We start from the raw sequence: 16,913 nt of genomic DNA on the forward strand, positions 1-16,913 counted from the left end.
TTTCTCCTCATAAGTCAATTTATGAAGACTATCCACCTTTTTGGTCACCCTTCTCTGGACCGCCTCCATCCTGTCTCTGTCCCTTTGGAGATACGGCCTCCAGAACTGAATACAGTACTCCAGGTGAGGTCTCACCAAGGTCCTGTACAAGGGGGATCATCACTTCCTTTCTCTTATTAGATATTCCTCTCTCTATGCAGCCCAGCATTCTTCTGGCTTTAGCTATCGCCTTATCACATTGTTTTGCCAACTTTAGATTGTTAGACACTATCACCCCAAGGTCTCTCTCCTGCTCCATGCACATCAGCCCTTCACCCCCATCAAATACAGTTCTTTCGGATTTCCACATCCCATATGCATGACTCTGCACTTCTTGGCATTGAATCTCAGCTGCCATATCTTCGACCACTCTTCCAGCTTCCTTAAATCCCATCTCACTCTCTCCACTCCTTCTGGCATGTCCACTCTGTTGCAGATCTTAGTATCATCCGCAAAAAGACAAACCTTACCTTCTATCCTGTCCACAATGTTGCTCACAAAGATAGTGAACAGGACCGGTCCCAATACCGATCCTTGCGGCACTCCGCTTAACACCGTTCTCTCTTCAGAGTAAGTTCCATTTACCATCACACATTGTCTTCTGTCCGTCAACCAGTTTGCAATCCAGGCCACCACCTTGGCACTCACTCCTAAGCTTCTCGTTTTATTCACAAGCCTCCTGTGCAGGACTATATCAAAAGCTTTGCTGAAATCCAAGTAGATGACATCGAGCGCTCTCTCAGTTTAATTCCCTAGTCACCCAATCAAAAAAGTCAATCAGATTTGTCTGACAGGACCTTCCCCTGGTGAATCCATGCTGCCTCTGGTCCAGCAATTCTTCTGACTGTAGATAGTTCACTATTCTTTCTTTCAGCAGTGATTCCATTACTTTTCCTACCACTGATGTGAGGCTAACCGGCCTGTAGTTTCCAGCCTCCTCTCTGCTCCCACTCTTGTGAAGCGGGACCACCACTGCTCTTCTCCAATCACTCTGCACCACTCCCATTTCTAGGGATCTATTGAACAGGTCACGTAGCGAACTCGCCAGCACATCTCTGAGCTTCCCTCAGTATCCTGGGATGAACCTCATCAGGCCCCATGAATTTGGCCACTTTTAGTTTTCCTAGCTCTTCCCATACATTCTCTCCTGTAAACTGAGTTACATCTACTCCACTCCTCCCTCCAGCTTCTTGTTAACTAGCAATGGTCCTTCTCCAGGGTCCTCTTTAGTGAACACCGAACTGAAGTATTAGTTTAATATTTCTGCCATTTCTTCGTCTCTCTCCACACATTGATCCTTTTCACCTTTTAATTTCACTATATCACTTTGAACTTTTCTCCTTTCTCTGATGTATCTGAAAAATGTGTTGTCACCTCGCTTTACCTCTTTGGCAATCCTTTCTTCCGCTTGACCTTTTGCTGTCGATTACTTTCTTTGTCTCCCTCAGTTCCACCAGATATTCTTCCTTGTGCTCCTCCCTTTAGGATCCTTTATATTTCTTGAACGCTGTTCTTCTAGCTTTTATTTTGTCAGCCACCTCTCCTTTGAGAACCAGACAGGTTTCATTTTTCTTTTGCTTTTCTTTACTTTTCTAACATACAGGCCGATACAGTACAGTGCGCTCCGACGGATGAAATGGGGAAGTACCTGGAGGAAGTGCACTGTTAACCCGAGATTGGATGCGCGTTTGACGCACTAGCTTTACCCCTTATTCAGTAAGGGGTAATAGCGCGTCGAAAATGCGCGTCCAACCCCCCCAAACCTATTAGCGCCCGCAACATGCAAATGCATTTTGATGGCCCTATTAGGTATTCCCGTGCGATTCAGAAAGCAAAATATGCAGCCAAGCCACACATTTTACTTTCAGAAATTAGCGCCTGCCCAAAGGTAGGTGTAAATTTCTCCCGGCACCGGGAAAGTGCACAGAAAAGCAGTAAAAACTGCTTTTCTGTGCACCCTCCGACTTAATATCATGGCGATATTAAGTCGGAGGTCCCGAAAGTAAAAAAAAAAAAAAAAGTAAAAAAAAAATTTTTGAAATCGGCCCGCAGCTTGAAAACCAAACGCTCAATTTTGCTGGCGTCTGGTTTCCGAACCTGTGGCTGTCAGCAGGCTCGAGAACCAACCCCGGCAAAATTAAGCGTCGGCTGTCAAACCAACTGACAGCCACCGCTCCTGTCCGAAAAGAGGCGCTAGGGATGCGCTAGTGTCCCTAGCGCCTCTTCTTACCGCCGGCCCTAATTTAAATTTTTTAGTTTACTGAATCGCGCGCACAGGACACTGGCATGTGCGCACGCCAGGAGAGCGGCCGCTCGCCCGCGAACTTTACTGTATCGGCCTGATATAGATTAGTTGCCTTGGTAATTGCTCCTTTTAGTTTGGTCCATTATTGTTCCACATCTCTCCTGTCCTCCCAGCCTTCTAGTTCTTCTTCCAGGTACTTCCCCATTTCATCAAAGACTATTTTTGAACTGCAAAACTCGGGTCTTCGTGCTTCTTCTCTGTATCCTATTTGTGATATGAAACCATACTGTTTGATGATCACTGGTGCTGAGGTGGGCACCCACCTGGACATTAGAGACATTATCTCCATTAGTGAGCACTAAATCGAGTATAGCTCCCTCCCTCGTGGGTTCTATTACCATTTGTTTGAACAGAGCCCCTTGCAGGGCATCCACTCTCTCTACTATTGTTAGATTCTGCAGAAGGGATTCTCCAGTCTACATCCGGCAGATTAAAATCTCCAACAATCACCACTTCTCCCTTTTTTCCCATCTTTTGGATGTCTTCAATCAGATCTCTGTCAAGCTCTTCCATTTGATTTGGAGGCCTGTAAACCACTCCAATAAAAATGGATGCCCCATCATCATCTTTCAGGTCGGCCCATAGTGCTTCTTTGTCCCTTCTTCCTTGCAGCTCAGATGCTTGGATATTGTTTCTGACATAAAGAGCCACTCCTCCCCCTTTCCTGTCCTTTCTGTCCTTACTTAAGTTATAGCCCGGTATTGTTGTATCCCAATCATGAGATTCTGTGACAGCAACAACGTCCAAGTCTGCCTCTACCATTAGGGCTTGCAGATCTGGGATTTTATTGCCCAAACTACAAACATTTGTGCTCATAGCTTTCCAGCTTTTCTTGTTCAGGTTACTGCTTTTTTTGGACTCCCTTTCTGTGACTTTAGTTGAGTTTTGTTATCTATTTCACCCTTTTCCATTGCATTTGTATTTGGGGGCTGACATTTTAATTTCTGCCGCCCCCGGTATCTAGTTTAAATGCCTTATGACATAGGATTTGAATTTATCTCTTAGGATTCTTTTTTCCTTCCACTGACAGATGTAAGCCATCTTTGACAAAGAACATTTTACTGTTCCATACACGGCCCCAGCCCCCAATAAATCCAAAACTTTGTTCCTTACACCAGGATTTGAGCCATACACTGAAGTTATTAACATGGCTTAGCCTCTCTTTCCCCTTTCCATGAACAGGTAATACTTCTGAAAAGGCAATGGTTGTCGCCATGTGACTAATCTGCTTCGCTAGAGACTGGAAATCTCTCTGTACCGCTTGGATGCTGTTTCTAGCAAGGTCGTTGGTTCCCAGATGGATGATAATATCAACTTTAGAGTTTTTGCTTTCTTCTTTGATCACTATTTGAATAGCATTTCTGCTGGCCGATGATCCTGGGAGGCTTTTAACTGTAGTGTTTCCCTCACTAAGAGTTCCCAGATTAGTGCCTCTGATGACAGTCACCCAGCACAATAAGCTTTTTCCTTTGGTTACTGATTGTATTATGGAACTTCTGTATGCATTGGGTTTCTTCTTTCTTTTTATATAACACTTCAATCTCTTTCGCAAGAGCTTCTTCAATATCTAATACAGAGAAGGCATTTTGTACTTGTGTCACTTGATACAGCGTGTCTCCCCGCATCACAGGTCTAATTCTACCAGAGCCCACTGTAATCCTGTTGTTTTTTGAGTTTCTTAATGCCCTGTGTGAGTGGGGGGGTAGACTTGTGGGCTGCACAGCTGTCAAGAACGGGTGTCTGTGGGTCAAAAGGTCTTAACCTACCTGAGCCCACTGTAAACCCCTTTTTCCTTGACTTTTGGGTTTTCTGTGGTAATGGGGAATTAATTCCTGAATAATGTAAAGTGGGTGAAATTTTCTTTATTGCAGCTAATTCAGCTTTACCTTCAGCCAGCTCCGTTTTCAAGGAAGAGAGTTCTGAACAAATGGGGCAAGCCCTAAGTTTCCAGATGATTTCCCTCAGAATAAAGGCTTCACAATACTTATAATGGATAGTCCTCATTTTGGTAAATTTATTTGATGGATAACACCTAAGGAAATACCAAATTACTAATTTATCTTGATGCCAATTATGTATTTAGGCAGACTATATCAGAAAACAAACCTAGGGGTGGGTGGGTAGAGGGGCAAGGTGGGAGGGAGTTAAACAGTTAACACTTGGCCAGGGCTGTTCACTGGACACTATATCTGCTATTGATTTTGAACGGACCCTCCCCCAGATTTGGCTAGTTAAAGTTTTTTCCTTAGTTCTCCCCAAGAATTTGTACTTCTGGCAGTCTCCTTCAAGTTCAAAGTAGACTGAGGTCAATGATGTCCCATGACTTTACACGAGGATTGATGAGAGGCTTCCATTGAAGCAAGCCATCTACTACATCTAAGATGGATAGGAATCCTTTCTGTTTTGGAAACCCAGAAGTAAATGGAGTTAAATCTTCACCCTTTTTACTGCAGTGGGGAAGGATAAATCCTGTAGCCTGCAAGAGTGAGACTTACAAACTGAGCATATCAGTGTTAAATGAGCTTTAGTGATTTTTTAGGCAAGTAAATAGATATAAATAGGCAGCCTTTCTTCATAATCTAAAGAATCCAACTGTCCAAGGTTACAATAGGATAATGATTTAAAAGGGAAGACTACTGCACTGGACGCTGGGATTCTGGCTAGCCTCTCTGGACTCAATCAAAAACCTAACTCTAGATGGCAGTGAAGAGCTGGAGCTTTTTTGGTTGTGACAGCAAGGCTTAAAGCCCTATTGCCTGATGAGTAGGTTGTTGAAAGTTACAAATGGGCCTGCTGGCCTTTGTATTAGCAATAGTACACTGTGCTGATAGGGTTAAGTAAGGTCCTTCAAGGATTAACTGCAAAATGCTGAATTTAGAGTAACTTGCTTTATGGCACAGACAATGACATTGCAGATAAAATGTGGTTTTAACTAACTGCAGTCCAGCAACTGACAGGAAATATGTAGGCTAAAGGATCATTGTTATTTTTGCAATAAATGTGAAGTGTTAGCAAGTGCAAAATGTATCCTTGTCTCCATTTGGATGGAAAGTCTCTGCTTGCTTGTGGGCTTGATTTTTCAATTTTCTCATACATACCTGAGATGACATTTGCCCCTGCAATTAGGTAACCGTCTCAAGTCATTTCATACATCTAACTGCAGCAAAGCGGACGTTTCTACACCTGCAAGGTATATGGTGCTCGTGGTTGGTTCAGTGCGCCTTTTGTTCAGGACCATTTAAATAAGGGGTCCTTCTTGTCACAGCTCAGAAGGGCTCTCAGATTCTGTCTGCCTTCTCCTTTGTATATAAAGTGCTAAGGTACCAATAGAGTTAATCGCAAATCTTGAGTATGGTCCTTGTCTCACACCCAGGCAGGGGAACCACCCAGGGACTGCCAAGCCCTCAATCCTTGGGCTGGTCCAGTTTTTCACAACAATGTCCTGGGAAGAATTTCTTTTGAGGAAAAACTGCTTCCTAAGCAGCCCACACTGAAATTTCAGATGTGCAGGGTAGTTTTAAGGTAGCAGTGAAAAGGGTCTGACGCATGGAAGGTGGTCTTTCATGAACTCCATTATTTCCATGACCTGATCTCTAAAGGCATTCCCTACATCTGCAAGCCTTTCCAGCCAATTCTCAGGACGATCTGAAGACTACAATCACAACAGTTTGTGGCCACTAAAAGAGGGTCAAAATGCCATTTCAATAGGATCATAGGCCATACAGACCAGATACTTAACTCCTCATCGGTTTTCAACAAGTGACTGAACTCTTCCTGTTGCTGTTCAGTACCCCTTCCCAGACTGTATGCAAATACTACATCATGTAGATCTGGTAAGAAGTTATGTAGGACCAAAGAATAGTTTGATAATGTTTCTTCCCATAAAGGTCCAGAGATTGAGTATCAAGTCTAGGAGGCAATACTAACACATGGTATCTCTAGTCCTTGGCCCTTTTCAAGGCAGATTTAATTACTAAACTATGCTGCATTTTGTCAAATCCTTCAGTTGCCGGGAAATGTTTCATGTCCACCTTCTTAACATTAGTATGATATAAGGGGTCTCTCCTACACCCTCTTCTGTACATCCTAGGATACAGCATGAATGGGAAATGCCAACTTCTCTTTGGGGCATCAAAGAACAAGAGGAGGCCAAGAAGTGACATCCTAGGATCACCTTCAATCTATAACACAAAGGAAGTCATTCTTTGAATAATGTTAGGGAAGGAAAGGAAAGGTAAGGTCTTCAGGTGGATCTCTATTCTTGTAGTGGAAATGGTGCTGATAAAAGATCAGTTATGTTTTCTTCTTTTGAAGAGTACTCTTCTGACATATCTAGTGCCCCAGGACTCTAACCCACAGAAGACTGGTTCAATGGTAATCTGAGAATATACCAACTCTAGATATGAAGACCTCCAAGGCCTAAAATCAGGCTCTCTGGGTTTCAGGAGTGAAAGATAAAGGTGCAGGAGAAGCGACTCACTCTGATCCCATTCAACTCAGATTCAGTGTCAAGACAGGCTTAGGGTGCAAGACCTGAGCTGGTGCCTACAGGAGAATTACTTGATGTTGGACTTCAACCCAAATGATGTGTATAGAGGACACTTCAGCATTCCTCCTGTCCAACTCTGCACCCTGGAAGAGTGCAGATGACAGAACTGCTTGAAAGGTTGGCCACTCCTGACATAGAACATTGCTACTTGATTGTCAATTTGGATCAGACCTCTTTAAAACAAGTAAACATTCTTAGCGCATGCTGTCCATGCTGAGCCCAGGAAAGACCTGTATGTATGGTCTACCCTTTTAGTGGACTCACTGGCGACTAAGATCATGTGATGTGGCAACTCTCACAAGGGAGATCCTACTTCCAGAATAGCAGGACTGAGCCACCATTGAAAAGACATTTTCATTTCTCCAGTGATTGTCACAGAGCAAGAGAAGTGTTGAGTCAGTTGGTCCCACTGCAAACGAAAGCCTAATTGAAGGGATCTTCTATTGACATGAGTCAGGGTGAACCACGTGTAACACTGCTGCCATGTGGCTGAAAACCACCAGGACAGCTTGAGCTGGGGTCTGATTTAACTGTAATGGGTCTTAGACCAAAGCTCAGAGACAAAGCCCTTTCTAATGGAAGGAAAGCTCTTTCCTCCAGCGAATCTATCCAAACTCCAATGAATTTTAACCATTAGGTAGGAACAAGATTCGATTTGGCATAATTCCTATGAAGCCCAGGGACTGGAGGAGCTATATCACCTTTTCCACAGACTCTAGAATTCCCCTCTGTGAAATCCCCTGGGCAATACAGATGTGTCACTAGTACCGCCAAGCACTTTGTGAAGACACTAAGGGCCGCCGGGAGGCCAAATGGAAGAACTTTGTATTGGAAGTGTCTCTTGCCCACCGTAAACCACAGGAATGTCCAGGGAGAGGGTGTTGGGAATGTGAACATACCCATTCTTTAGATCCAAAGCACATATCCAGACCCCCAGCTGAAGGGGAGAATGGTCTGGAGAGCTTCTCCCATAGCAGATTCTTGTGCAGCTTTCTTAAACCTAAGATAGGCTTCAGATCCTGTGATTTCTTGGGGATAAGGAAATAGTGAGAGTAGAAGCATTTGTCATATCTTGGCCAGAACAGGCTCTATTGCCCACTGCCTGATAAGTGACTCAACTCCAAGACAAAGCTGAGCCATGTCAGAGAGATCCAGATTTTAGGCTGAACACTAAGGAGGAAACTAGACAACAGGAAAAATGCAAGCGATAACCATATTCCATAATTTTGAGGACCCAGTGGTCCTTGATGACTTTCTTCCATTCCTCTAGGAATGGCCAAATCCTTCCTCACAATACAGGAGTCTTGGCACAAAGTCGATGCCCATCAAAACCTCAGCCCTGGCTTTGGTTGAACTGGTTGCGATGTCTTTGGTTGCCACCTTTCGCATGGGCATCCTCTTGCCGGAAATTATTATGGTACAATAGGCATGGTTCAATAATGCTGAAAGGGTTAAAATGGGAGTCCCTGACAGAAGGCCCACCTGTAAGAGAATTAATGGCATCTCGAATCAGATAGTTGCTCAGTGGGCTTGGAGAGGGACAGTAAAGCTGCATGCTGTTATTTAACCTGAGCAACTGTCTCCCTTATTTTGTCTCCGCAAAGGTTTTCCCCAGTGCAAGGGACGTTAGCTAGCTTGTGCAAAAACATTCTCCTGCTGATCGCTAGCTCTGAGTCAGGTCATCCAGTGGGCTCCAATGGCTGCTGCTGATTTTACAATAGTATCAAAGGCCTTGTATACCGACTGGATAAAATGGCGCTTCACTCTTCTGCGTCCAAGAGGGCATGACAATAACACTCTTCCTTCCAAGGATTCCTGTTAGGGCTTTAACTTCTCAATGCAGTCATGTAAGTTCTGGACCATGTGAAGTTGATGGGCTGCAAAGCATGCTTTGAGCATGGAGCTTTGGAAGACTTTTCCCCCCCCCCAAAGTACCCAATATCCTAGTGTCCTTACTGGTGGATTGTTGGAGAAAATATGGGTCGTCTTAGCCTGCTTCAAAACTGACTCCAATACCATGGACTGATAGGGTAACTGATTGACCCTGGGATATGGTTGCACTCTATACACGTCGTCTAACTTTCTGGCAACTAGAGGACATGATCTAGATTATGCTACATTTTCGTTTGTAGGTCCTGCAGGATTTAGTGCATTAGGATGGCCACTGGTGCAGACGGGATCTCCAAGATCTGAAGGCAGCTAAAAATATCCAAACACAGGTCCTTATCCCTATAGACATTGACTCCTTGCCCAACTTATCAAAGAATTTGGGGAAGAAATATCCTGGTGCTGATTAATATGCCAGCAGGTCAAGAAAGGAGTCAGATGGGATTCCTATACATCCCTGCTCAGAGTCACAGTTTGGGGGGAACACTAGCTCAGGACTCCTAAGAGGATGGTGATTGAGGTGATGACCTCAGTCAACTCAGAGGGAAAATATCCCAGGAAAGATTCAGGTTTGCCATGCCCCGTGTTTCAATCTCCGAACAGTGGCTGGACTCCTCCATGGAGGGGGAAGGTGGGCTGAACTGCACTGCCAGGGTTACAGAGAGGGCATCACATGGCATGGAAAAGGGCAGGATGCCCCCTTGCAATACTAAATCTGACACCTTTAACAAGAATGGTAGAAGAGTGCCCGCCTTGTCACTGGTCATCAAGGAGGTAAAGACATTTTTCGCTTTAGATAACAAGTCCACAAACTGTGTCGTCTGCGCCAGAGTTGGCAAAAAGACATCCTCCTTAGAGACTAGAGACAGTCTCCCATTGTGAGGCCTGCAGGGAAACCAGGGTACCACTAAACAGACATGATTCTAGGGCTTCCAGATGCAAGGTAGATGTCTGTTCCTGGTCTGAACCTCTGGATCCGAAGTTCTGGCAAATCTAGGGTCCAGGAAGAGATGGGATAGGAATAAAGGTGTCTTCCCTTTTCCTTCTTGGCACGGAACTTAGAACGCATCCCCTCCTGGTCCCCCCAAATCTTGGGGAGTATCATAGGAGAATCCTTCTCCTGATGGAGACTTGCCCGAAGCCTTGTGCATTGATGGTGACAGTTGCTTCAACACCAGTTGCTTCAATGATGCCAGGGGCATCAATAGCACCAATGGTATCGAATGATGCTTTTGAGCCTCTTGGGGATGAGGCTTGGGAACATGACATGGAGCGCAGAGACTATAGTGTCCTATATTTCTGTGCCTTTGTTCAACCAGATACCATGGATGGAGGTGCCTTAGATGAGGAGCACCTGTTCCACATGGCACTCAAGGAAGCTCTGCTCTGGGAAGAGGATCAGTTTCAGCTTCCTACTGACCGTGAAGCTCAGCCATCATGAATGCTCAGTTCCGCTGGGCCCTTTAACCCATGCTATAGTTACACGATGTTAGGAGCTACCATATTAGGAGCTACCACCTAGGAAAGAGATCTAGGAGTCATGGTGGATAATACATTGAAATCATCGGCTCAGTGTGCTGCAGAGTCAAAAAAGCAAACAGAATGTTAAAAATTATTAGGAAGGGAATAGTGAATAAAACGGAAAATGTCATAATGCCTCTGTATCGCTCCATGGTGAGACCGCACCTTGAATTCTGGTTGCCGCACCTTGAATTCTGGTTGCCGCATCTCAAAGAAGATATAGTTGCAATGGAGAAGGTACAGAGAAGGGCGACCCAAATGATAAAGGGGATAGAACAGCTCCCCTATGAGGAAAGACTAAAGAGGTTAGGACTGTTGAGCTTGGAGGGGAAATATGATAGAGGTATTTAAAATCATGAGAGGTCTAGAACAGGTAAATGTGAATTGGTTATTTACTCTTTCGGATAACAGAAGGACTAGGGGATACTCTATGAAATTAGGATGTAGCACATTTAAAACTAATCAGAGGAAGTTTTTTCACTCAACACAATTAAAAACTCTGGCATTTGTTGCCAGGGGGATGTGGTTAGTGCAGTTAGTGTAGCTGGGTTTAAAAAAGGTTTGGATAAGTTCTTGGAGGAGAAGTCCATTACCTACTATTAATCAAGTTGACTTAGAAAATAACCATTGCTATTACTAACATCAGAAGCATGGGTAGACAGTTTTTGGGTACTTGTCAGGTATTTATAGCCTGGATTGGCCATTGTTGGAAACAGGATGCTGGGCTTGATGGACCCTTGGTCTGACCCAGTATGGCATGTTCTTATGTCTGCAATCATAGCAGTTCATGGAATCATGATTTGAGCCTATGGAAATGTAGCAAACCATATGGCCAACAGTGAGCATTAGGCAGACACACGCACAATCTCTGAAGACACCAAGAGTGGCCTTTTTACCAGGCATCTTCATTTCCAATATATAGATATAGATATATATTTATTTTTTTTTTAAATAAGGTAGCAATGACAAGGACCTTCAACAAGCTGCTGAGGCAGTGAAGGCAGATAAAGTATAAACAAGAAAGGAAGAAGGCCAAAGCAAAATGTTTTCACTTAGAGAGGGGAGAGCGCATATACATCCATTCAGTAGGGCGGACAAAAAGACTAAGGGGCTTATAAGGCAGCATGCACAGACAATCCTGCACATGTTCAGTAGTAAAACCTTATTGTACCAGAGAGAAGGGTCCATTCAGCGCTGTCGGATAACAATCACATGTCATGGTTAATTCAGCCCCGCTTGTCAATGGAGAAACTATTAGCAGCCAATGAGATTTGAGGAAGCTTCTGCTTATCCAAGTTATGAAAAAGGAAGATTGGATCTATTATTTGGGATCCTACTGGGTAATTGTGACTTGTGATTGGCCACTGTCTGAGACAGGATGCCGGGCTTAATGGTATTCTGGTCTGACCAAATAAGACGTTTCTATATTTTTATATTTCCATGGTACAGCACAGGACTTCTGCTCCAACGCTATTGGTCCGTGCCCCCAAATCACTCAGCAGAGCACAGCCCTCCGTTTTCAATTCCAGCCCCTCCCCTCCAATACAGAGAGCAAGGAACAGGAAGGGGGATGTTGATGAGAATGAGGATGCGACAGAACAAAAAATGGAACTCTACTCAGCCTCTCCCTTCCCCTCCTGTCATTCCCCAGGATCTGTTGCAGGGGAAAAAGTGCCAGCACCTACCCACATTAATAAAGGCTTGACTATAGGTAAGCAATTACCTTTTCTTTGATTACAAGCAGACACAAAAGACAAGAAGCCACTTTTTGATCCCTTTCCACCTCTGAATTTTTATTTTTTTTATTTTTTTTGCAACATGGAAGACAGACAGGAAAACAACCCTGAAAATCAAATGGAATTAGCCCTAAGAGGGTGGAAGTTGTGTTCTAGTCAGCAAATAGGCATTGCGAGACAGACAATACAAATCTAGGATCCTGACAGAAGGCCATATCAAAGAAATAGTGTTCAGTGAATGTGGATGCAGCTCTATATTTTAGTCTTGCAAATTTCTTCTGAGGAGGTAGATATTAGATTGGCCACTGATGTCACCTTACCCCTGATTCGCCATGACAACAATGACAGATGAAATCTGGTACCACGAAATTATGGTGTCAATGTTCTGAAAACCAGAGTGTGCAAATTTATCCTGTTCAAGTTACGCATGTAGATAGTCAGTATGACGTACCCAGATACGTCTGCTGCGGAACAAAAACCGCTGAAAAAACGCAGATAAAATTACCAATGAAACTTTATTTAGATAAACTGGATAGCTATTTTTTTGAACCAGACTTGTGCGTGTAACTTTAGCCAGAGCGCACTCAATATGTGGGTTCACTGGCTAAAGTTACCCTGGTCCTGGAATGTTTTCATTGATGCCCCTTTTTTGTTTCGATAAATTTTGTGCACATAAAATTTAAGCAGTTGGGGAAGGGGGTCAGAATATTAAACAGATTTTATGCAGGTAACAAAAATGTACTGGCAAAACACCTTTCAAAATGGACCTCTATTTTCCTCATCACTGACACCCCCAGCCTGTTCAGGTCAAAGAAAACAAAAAGCTGAGGGTCATTCTCTAGGCTTTAGTTCACTCCAGATAGTTGGTCACAGTTCTCTTGTAATTCAGCATGTAAAGTGCAGGTTTTCAGTTATGTGTATGTAGATGTTTGAAGAACACCAAAAAGATGATTGACTCAGGTAGAGAACAGACATCACCTTAGGCAGAAAACTCAGATGAGTGTGTAGCACTATCCTGATTTTTTTTTCCCCGACATGGCAATTTCCTCCTGAGTCTTTGGTCTTCCAGCTCACTCAGAACTACTGCTGGGATCCTGGTGCTATGAGTCTGCATTTGCAACTACTTGTGATTTTCCCCCTTCCCTCAATGTACTTAGTCTAGTCATTGCAACCAGAGTCTCACCCAGGAACCATGCACCAGGGCTCCATTCAGAACCCTACAATCATGGGCCCTCAATCTGGCCACTAGGAATCACTCTTGAGGAATGACCATGACTCCTCCTTCCCCACCCTTCCCCCACACTCAGGCTTTAAATGTTGCTTTCGTAGCATTCAAAGCCAATCCAGGGAGCAGACGATTGAACAGACAAATAACATGAAGTTTTGGCAGCAAAGCCAGTAAATAAGATGAAGAAAATTCCTCAGAATAAACTGAGGATTTAAAACAGGAATGCTTATGTTCCAAATAGGAGAACAGAAAACTGTTTTAAATGGAGCCCACTAACTGGAGGAGCTCTACCTGTGGATTTATAGTCTTCCTTTTTTACATATCTTACCAGAGTGATAAGGAAGGTGCTGATTGTGCGAGCTGCCTGGCAGAGTGCACTGTATTCCTCTAGCAGCAGCGAGATGAACTGATGTGCTTGTGGTGGGCCTTGAATTGTTGAGGCAACTTTAGATCCCAATGATAAGTGCCTGAGCAGACGAACTTTCATTTCAAGCACATATTCTCTTGCTTGCTGCTCCAAGCGCTGGTAGAGCTGATAAGGGTCTCTTTCACAAAGCCTGAACATTAAAGAATGACATTTTGTTTAGAAACTACCATATTAACTGAGTGAAAATGTTGCATGTCCTTAGTGAAAGATTTAAAAGTTCATAAGGAAAAACAGAAAATAATGATAAAACAAATCTTAGTATAGTGCTACCATGAAAAGATTACAATGCTTATTACAAATGCTCTAGTTTTTGTTTTTCTCTTACATAATTTTGTCTCTTTTGTATACTATTCTGCCATGAATATTTGAAGTTTATCCCACAGTTTTGGTAGGGCCCTATACATGGCTCAAGTCACTCAAATCTCAAACATTTCTATCAGAACGATATTAGGTGCCTTCAGGAAACAAAAACATTCAAATTTTATAGCAATAAATAAATATTATATATATATATATATATAAAAATAAAAGTAGATATATATAGATATATATATACAGAGAGAGAGAGAAACATATATAGAGAGAGAGAGCGAAGTTGCTTACCTGTAACAGGTGTTCTACTAGGACAGCAGGATGTTAGTCCTCACATGTGGGTGACATCATCAGATGGAGCCCAGCATGGAAAAACTTGTCAAAATTTTTAGAAAAACTTTGACTGGCATACTGAGCATGCCCAGCATGCCACTATCCATGTGTCCACACGGGGTCTCTCTCTTCAGTCTCATAAGTAGATTAAGAAAAAATAAAACAAACTACAGCAATCCAACTCTGAGGGGTGGCTGGTGGGTTTCCTGAGGAATAACATTCTGCTGACCTAGGAGAACACCTGTTACAGGTAAGCAACTTCGCTTTCTCCTAGGACAAGCAGGATGGTAGTCCTCACATGTGGGTGAATCCTTAGCTACAGGCTTGCCCCGAAAAATAATGGGATCAACAGATACCAAACAGAACAAAAGAGGTGCTGTTGGTAACAGCGAGGACAGTCTGAACTCAAACCAGAGGCCTTAGGAGGAAGAGTTGGGTTCACAGCTGAAAAATGTTCCTGAGGACAGACTGGCTAAATCTGCTATCTTGGAAGCCATCCCTGTCTAGACAATGAGCTGCGAAGGTGTGGAGAGAATTCCATGTTGCAGCCTTGCAGACCTCTCCTATTGGAACTGCACACAGGTGCGCCACCGAAGTTGCCATGGCTCTAACAGAATGAGCCGTGATGTGGCCCTCCAGTGGCAGTCCTACCTGGACATAATAGAAGGAAATGCAGTCCGCTAGCCAGGAGAAGAGAGTCTGCTTAGCAATAGCCACCCCCCGCCTATTAGAGTCAAGAGAGACAAAGAGCTGTGTGGACCGCCTGTGGCCTGCCGTCCATTCCAGGAACAAGGCTAAGGACCTCTTACAATTGAGTGCATGTAGTGCCCTTTCCCCTTAGTTAGAATGAAGCCTAGGGAAGAAAGTAGGCAGGACGATGGATTGGTTAATCTGTTACCACCTTCGGCAAGAACTTAGGGTGCATGCGCAGAACCACCCAGTTATGGAAGAATCTTGTGTAGGGTAGGTAAGTCACCAAGGCATGTAATTCACTGACCCTGCATGCCGACATGATCGCTACCAAGAATATGACATTCCAGGTCAAATATTCATTTATTTATTTATATTCCGCTTTTTGCACTTTTTCAGCACTTCAAAGTGGATTACATTCAGGTTCTATAGGTATTTCCCTATCCCCAGAGGGCTTACAATCTAAGTTTGTGCCTGCGGCAATGGAGGGTAAAGTGACTTGCCCAAGGTCACAAGGAGCAACAGTGGGACTCGAACCCTGGTCTCCTGGTTCGTAGCCCACTGCTCTAACCACTAGGCTACTTCTTCACTTGAGGGTAGAGGAGTGCAGAGGTTCAAATGGTGGTTTCATCAGCTGGGTCAACACCACGTTGAGGTCCCAAGAAACCACAGGAGGCCTCAGGGGAAGCCGCAGCTGAAGCAGCTCATGCAAGCAGCACCCTACCACGGGCTGCACTGGGATGTGCGAACCGTCCACCTCCTGTTGGTAAGCGCCTATGGCACTCAGATGTACCCGAACGGAGTTGGTTTTAAGCCCAGCCTCCAAGAGGTGCAGAAGGTACTCCAGGAGTTACTGGACAGGGCAGGAGAAGGGGGTTGAGACCCTTCTGCTCACAACAGACAGTAAGCTTCATCCATTTCGAAGCATAAGAATTCCTGGTGGAAGGCTCTCTCGAAGCCACCAGGAATCGGGACACCTCCTCTGAAAGGTCAAGAGACTACAAGATCAACCGCTCAATATCCAGGCCATGAGGGACAGAAGTCTGCCTTGATCCTGCATGAGAAGGTCTGAGGCAGTTCCCAGACAGACCGGGATCCTGCCGAGAGATATCCTGCAGGAGCGGAAACCAAACCTGTCTTGGCCAATGGCCCTGTCCTGGCAAAGCTTCAAGAGAGTCTTCAATACCAAAGGAAGTGGAGGATACACATACAGGAGGCCTGTTCCACAGTGAAGGGCAAAGGCATCCGTGACTGGTTGGCCGTCCAACCTGGTCAGGAAGCAGTACCAGGGAACTTTCCTGTTGCAGGGGAAGGCAAATAGATCCACATCCAGGGTCCCCCAGAGACAGATCTGATCCACCACCTCCTGCATCAGGGACCATTTTGTGAGGTCTTAAAGTTCGGCTCAGCCTGTCTTCCACGGCATTCTCCACTTCAGCCAAGTACATAGCCCGAAGCAGCATTCCATGAACTAGCACCCAGGCCCAGATCTGCATCGCCTCCTGACAGAGGAGGAAGGATCTCTGGTGCCCCCCTGCTTGTTGACTGATATTTATTTATTTATTTATTTAACACTTTTTTATACCGACCTTCATAGTAAATAAACCATATCGGATCGGTTTACATAAAACAAGGGTATAACAGAAGCAATAAATAAAAGTAATTAACAAGAAAAGAGAATAAGATAAAGTTACATTTAACAAGGAGTAAAAAACTTGGGAAGCTTAAGAGCTGGAAGGAAGTTAAAGGCCAAAAAATAATTAAAGAAGCATAGTCCAAAAGGAATTTGGATTAATGCAAAAGATGCTTTATTCAGTAAGTGCCAGAGTTCTTCGTTTGAATGGATGTAGGACTTTAATCTTCTACGTCCAAGTGAGGAAAAAGCT

The 16,913-nt window shown here is 44.1% G+C and overlaps 1 protein-coding gene across 7 annotated transcripts in view; it reads right to left on the bottom strand.

The window, feature by feature from the left end:
* The window catches only part of FAM193A (family with sequence similarity 193 member A), a 391,927-nt gene that overhangs the window by 203,719 nt on the left and 171,295 nt on the right, over nt 1-16,913 (bottom strand). For all 7 annotated transcript variants that reach the window (XM_029592130.1, XM_029592147.1, XM_029592139.1 and 4 more), the window contains exon 6: nt 13,594-13,822. In XM_029592130.1, the coding sequence (XP_029447990.1) occupies nt 13,594-13,822 (229 nt within the window). The remainder of the gene's footprint in view (nt 1-13,593; nt 13,823-16,913) is intronic.

Source organism: Rhinatrema bivittatum, chromosome 1 (genome assembly GCF_901001135.1).
Source record: "Rhinatrema bivittatum chromosome 1, aRhiBiv1.1, whole genome shotgun sequence".
In the NCBI taxonomy this organism is placed as follows: Eukaryota; Metazoa; Chordata; class Amphibia; order Gymnophiona; family Rhinatrematidae; genus Rhinatrema; species Rhinatrema bivittatum.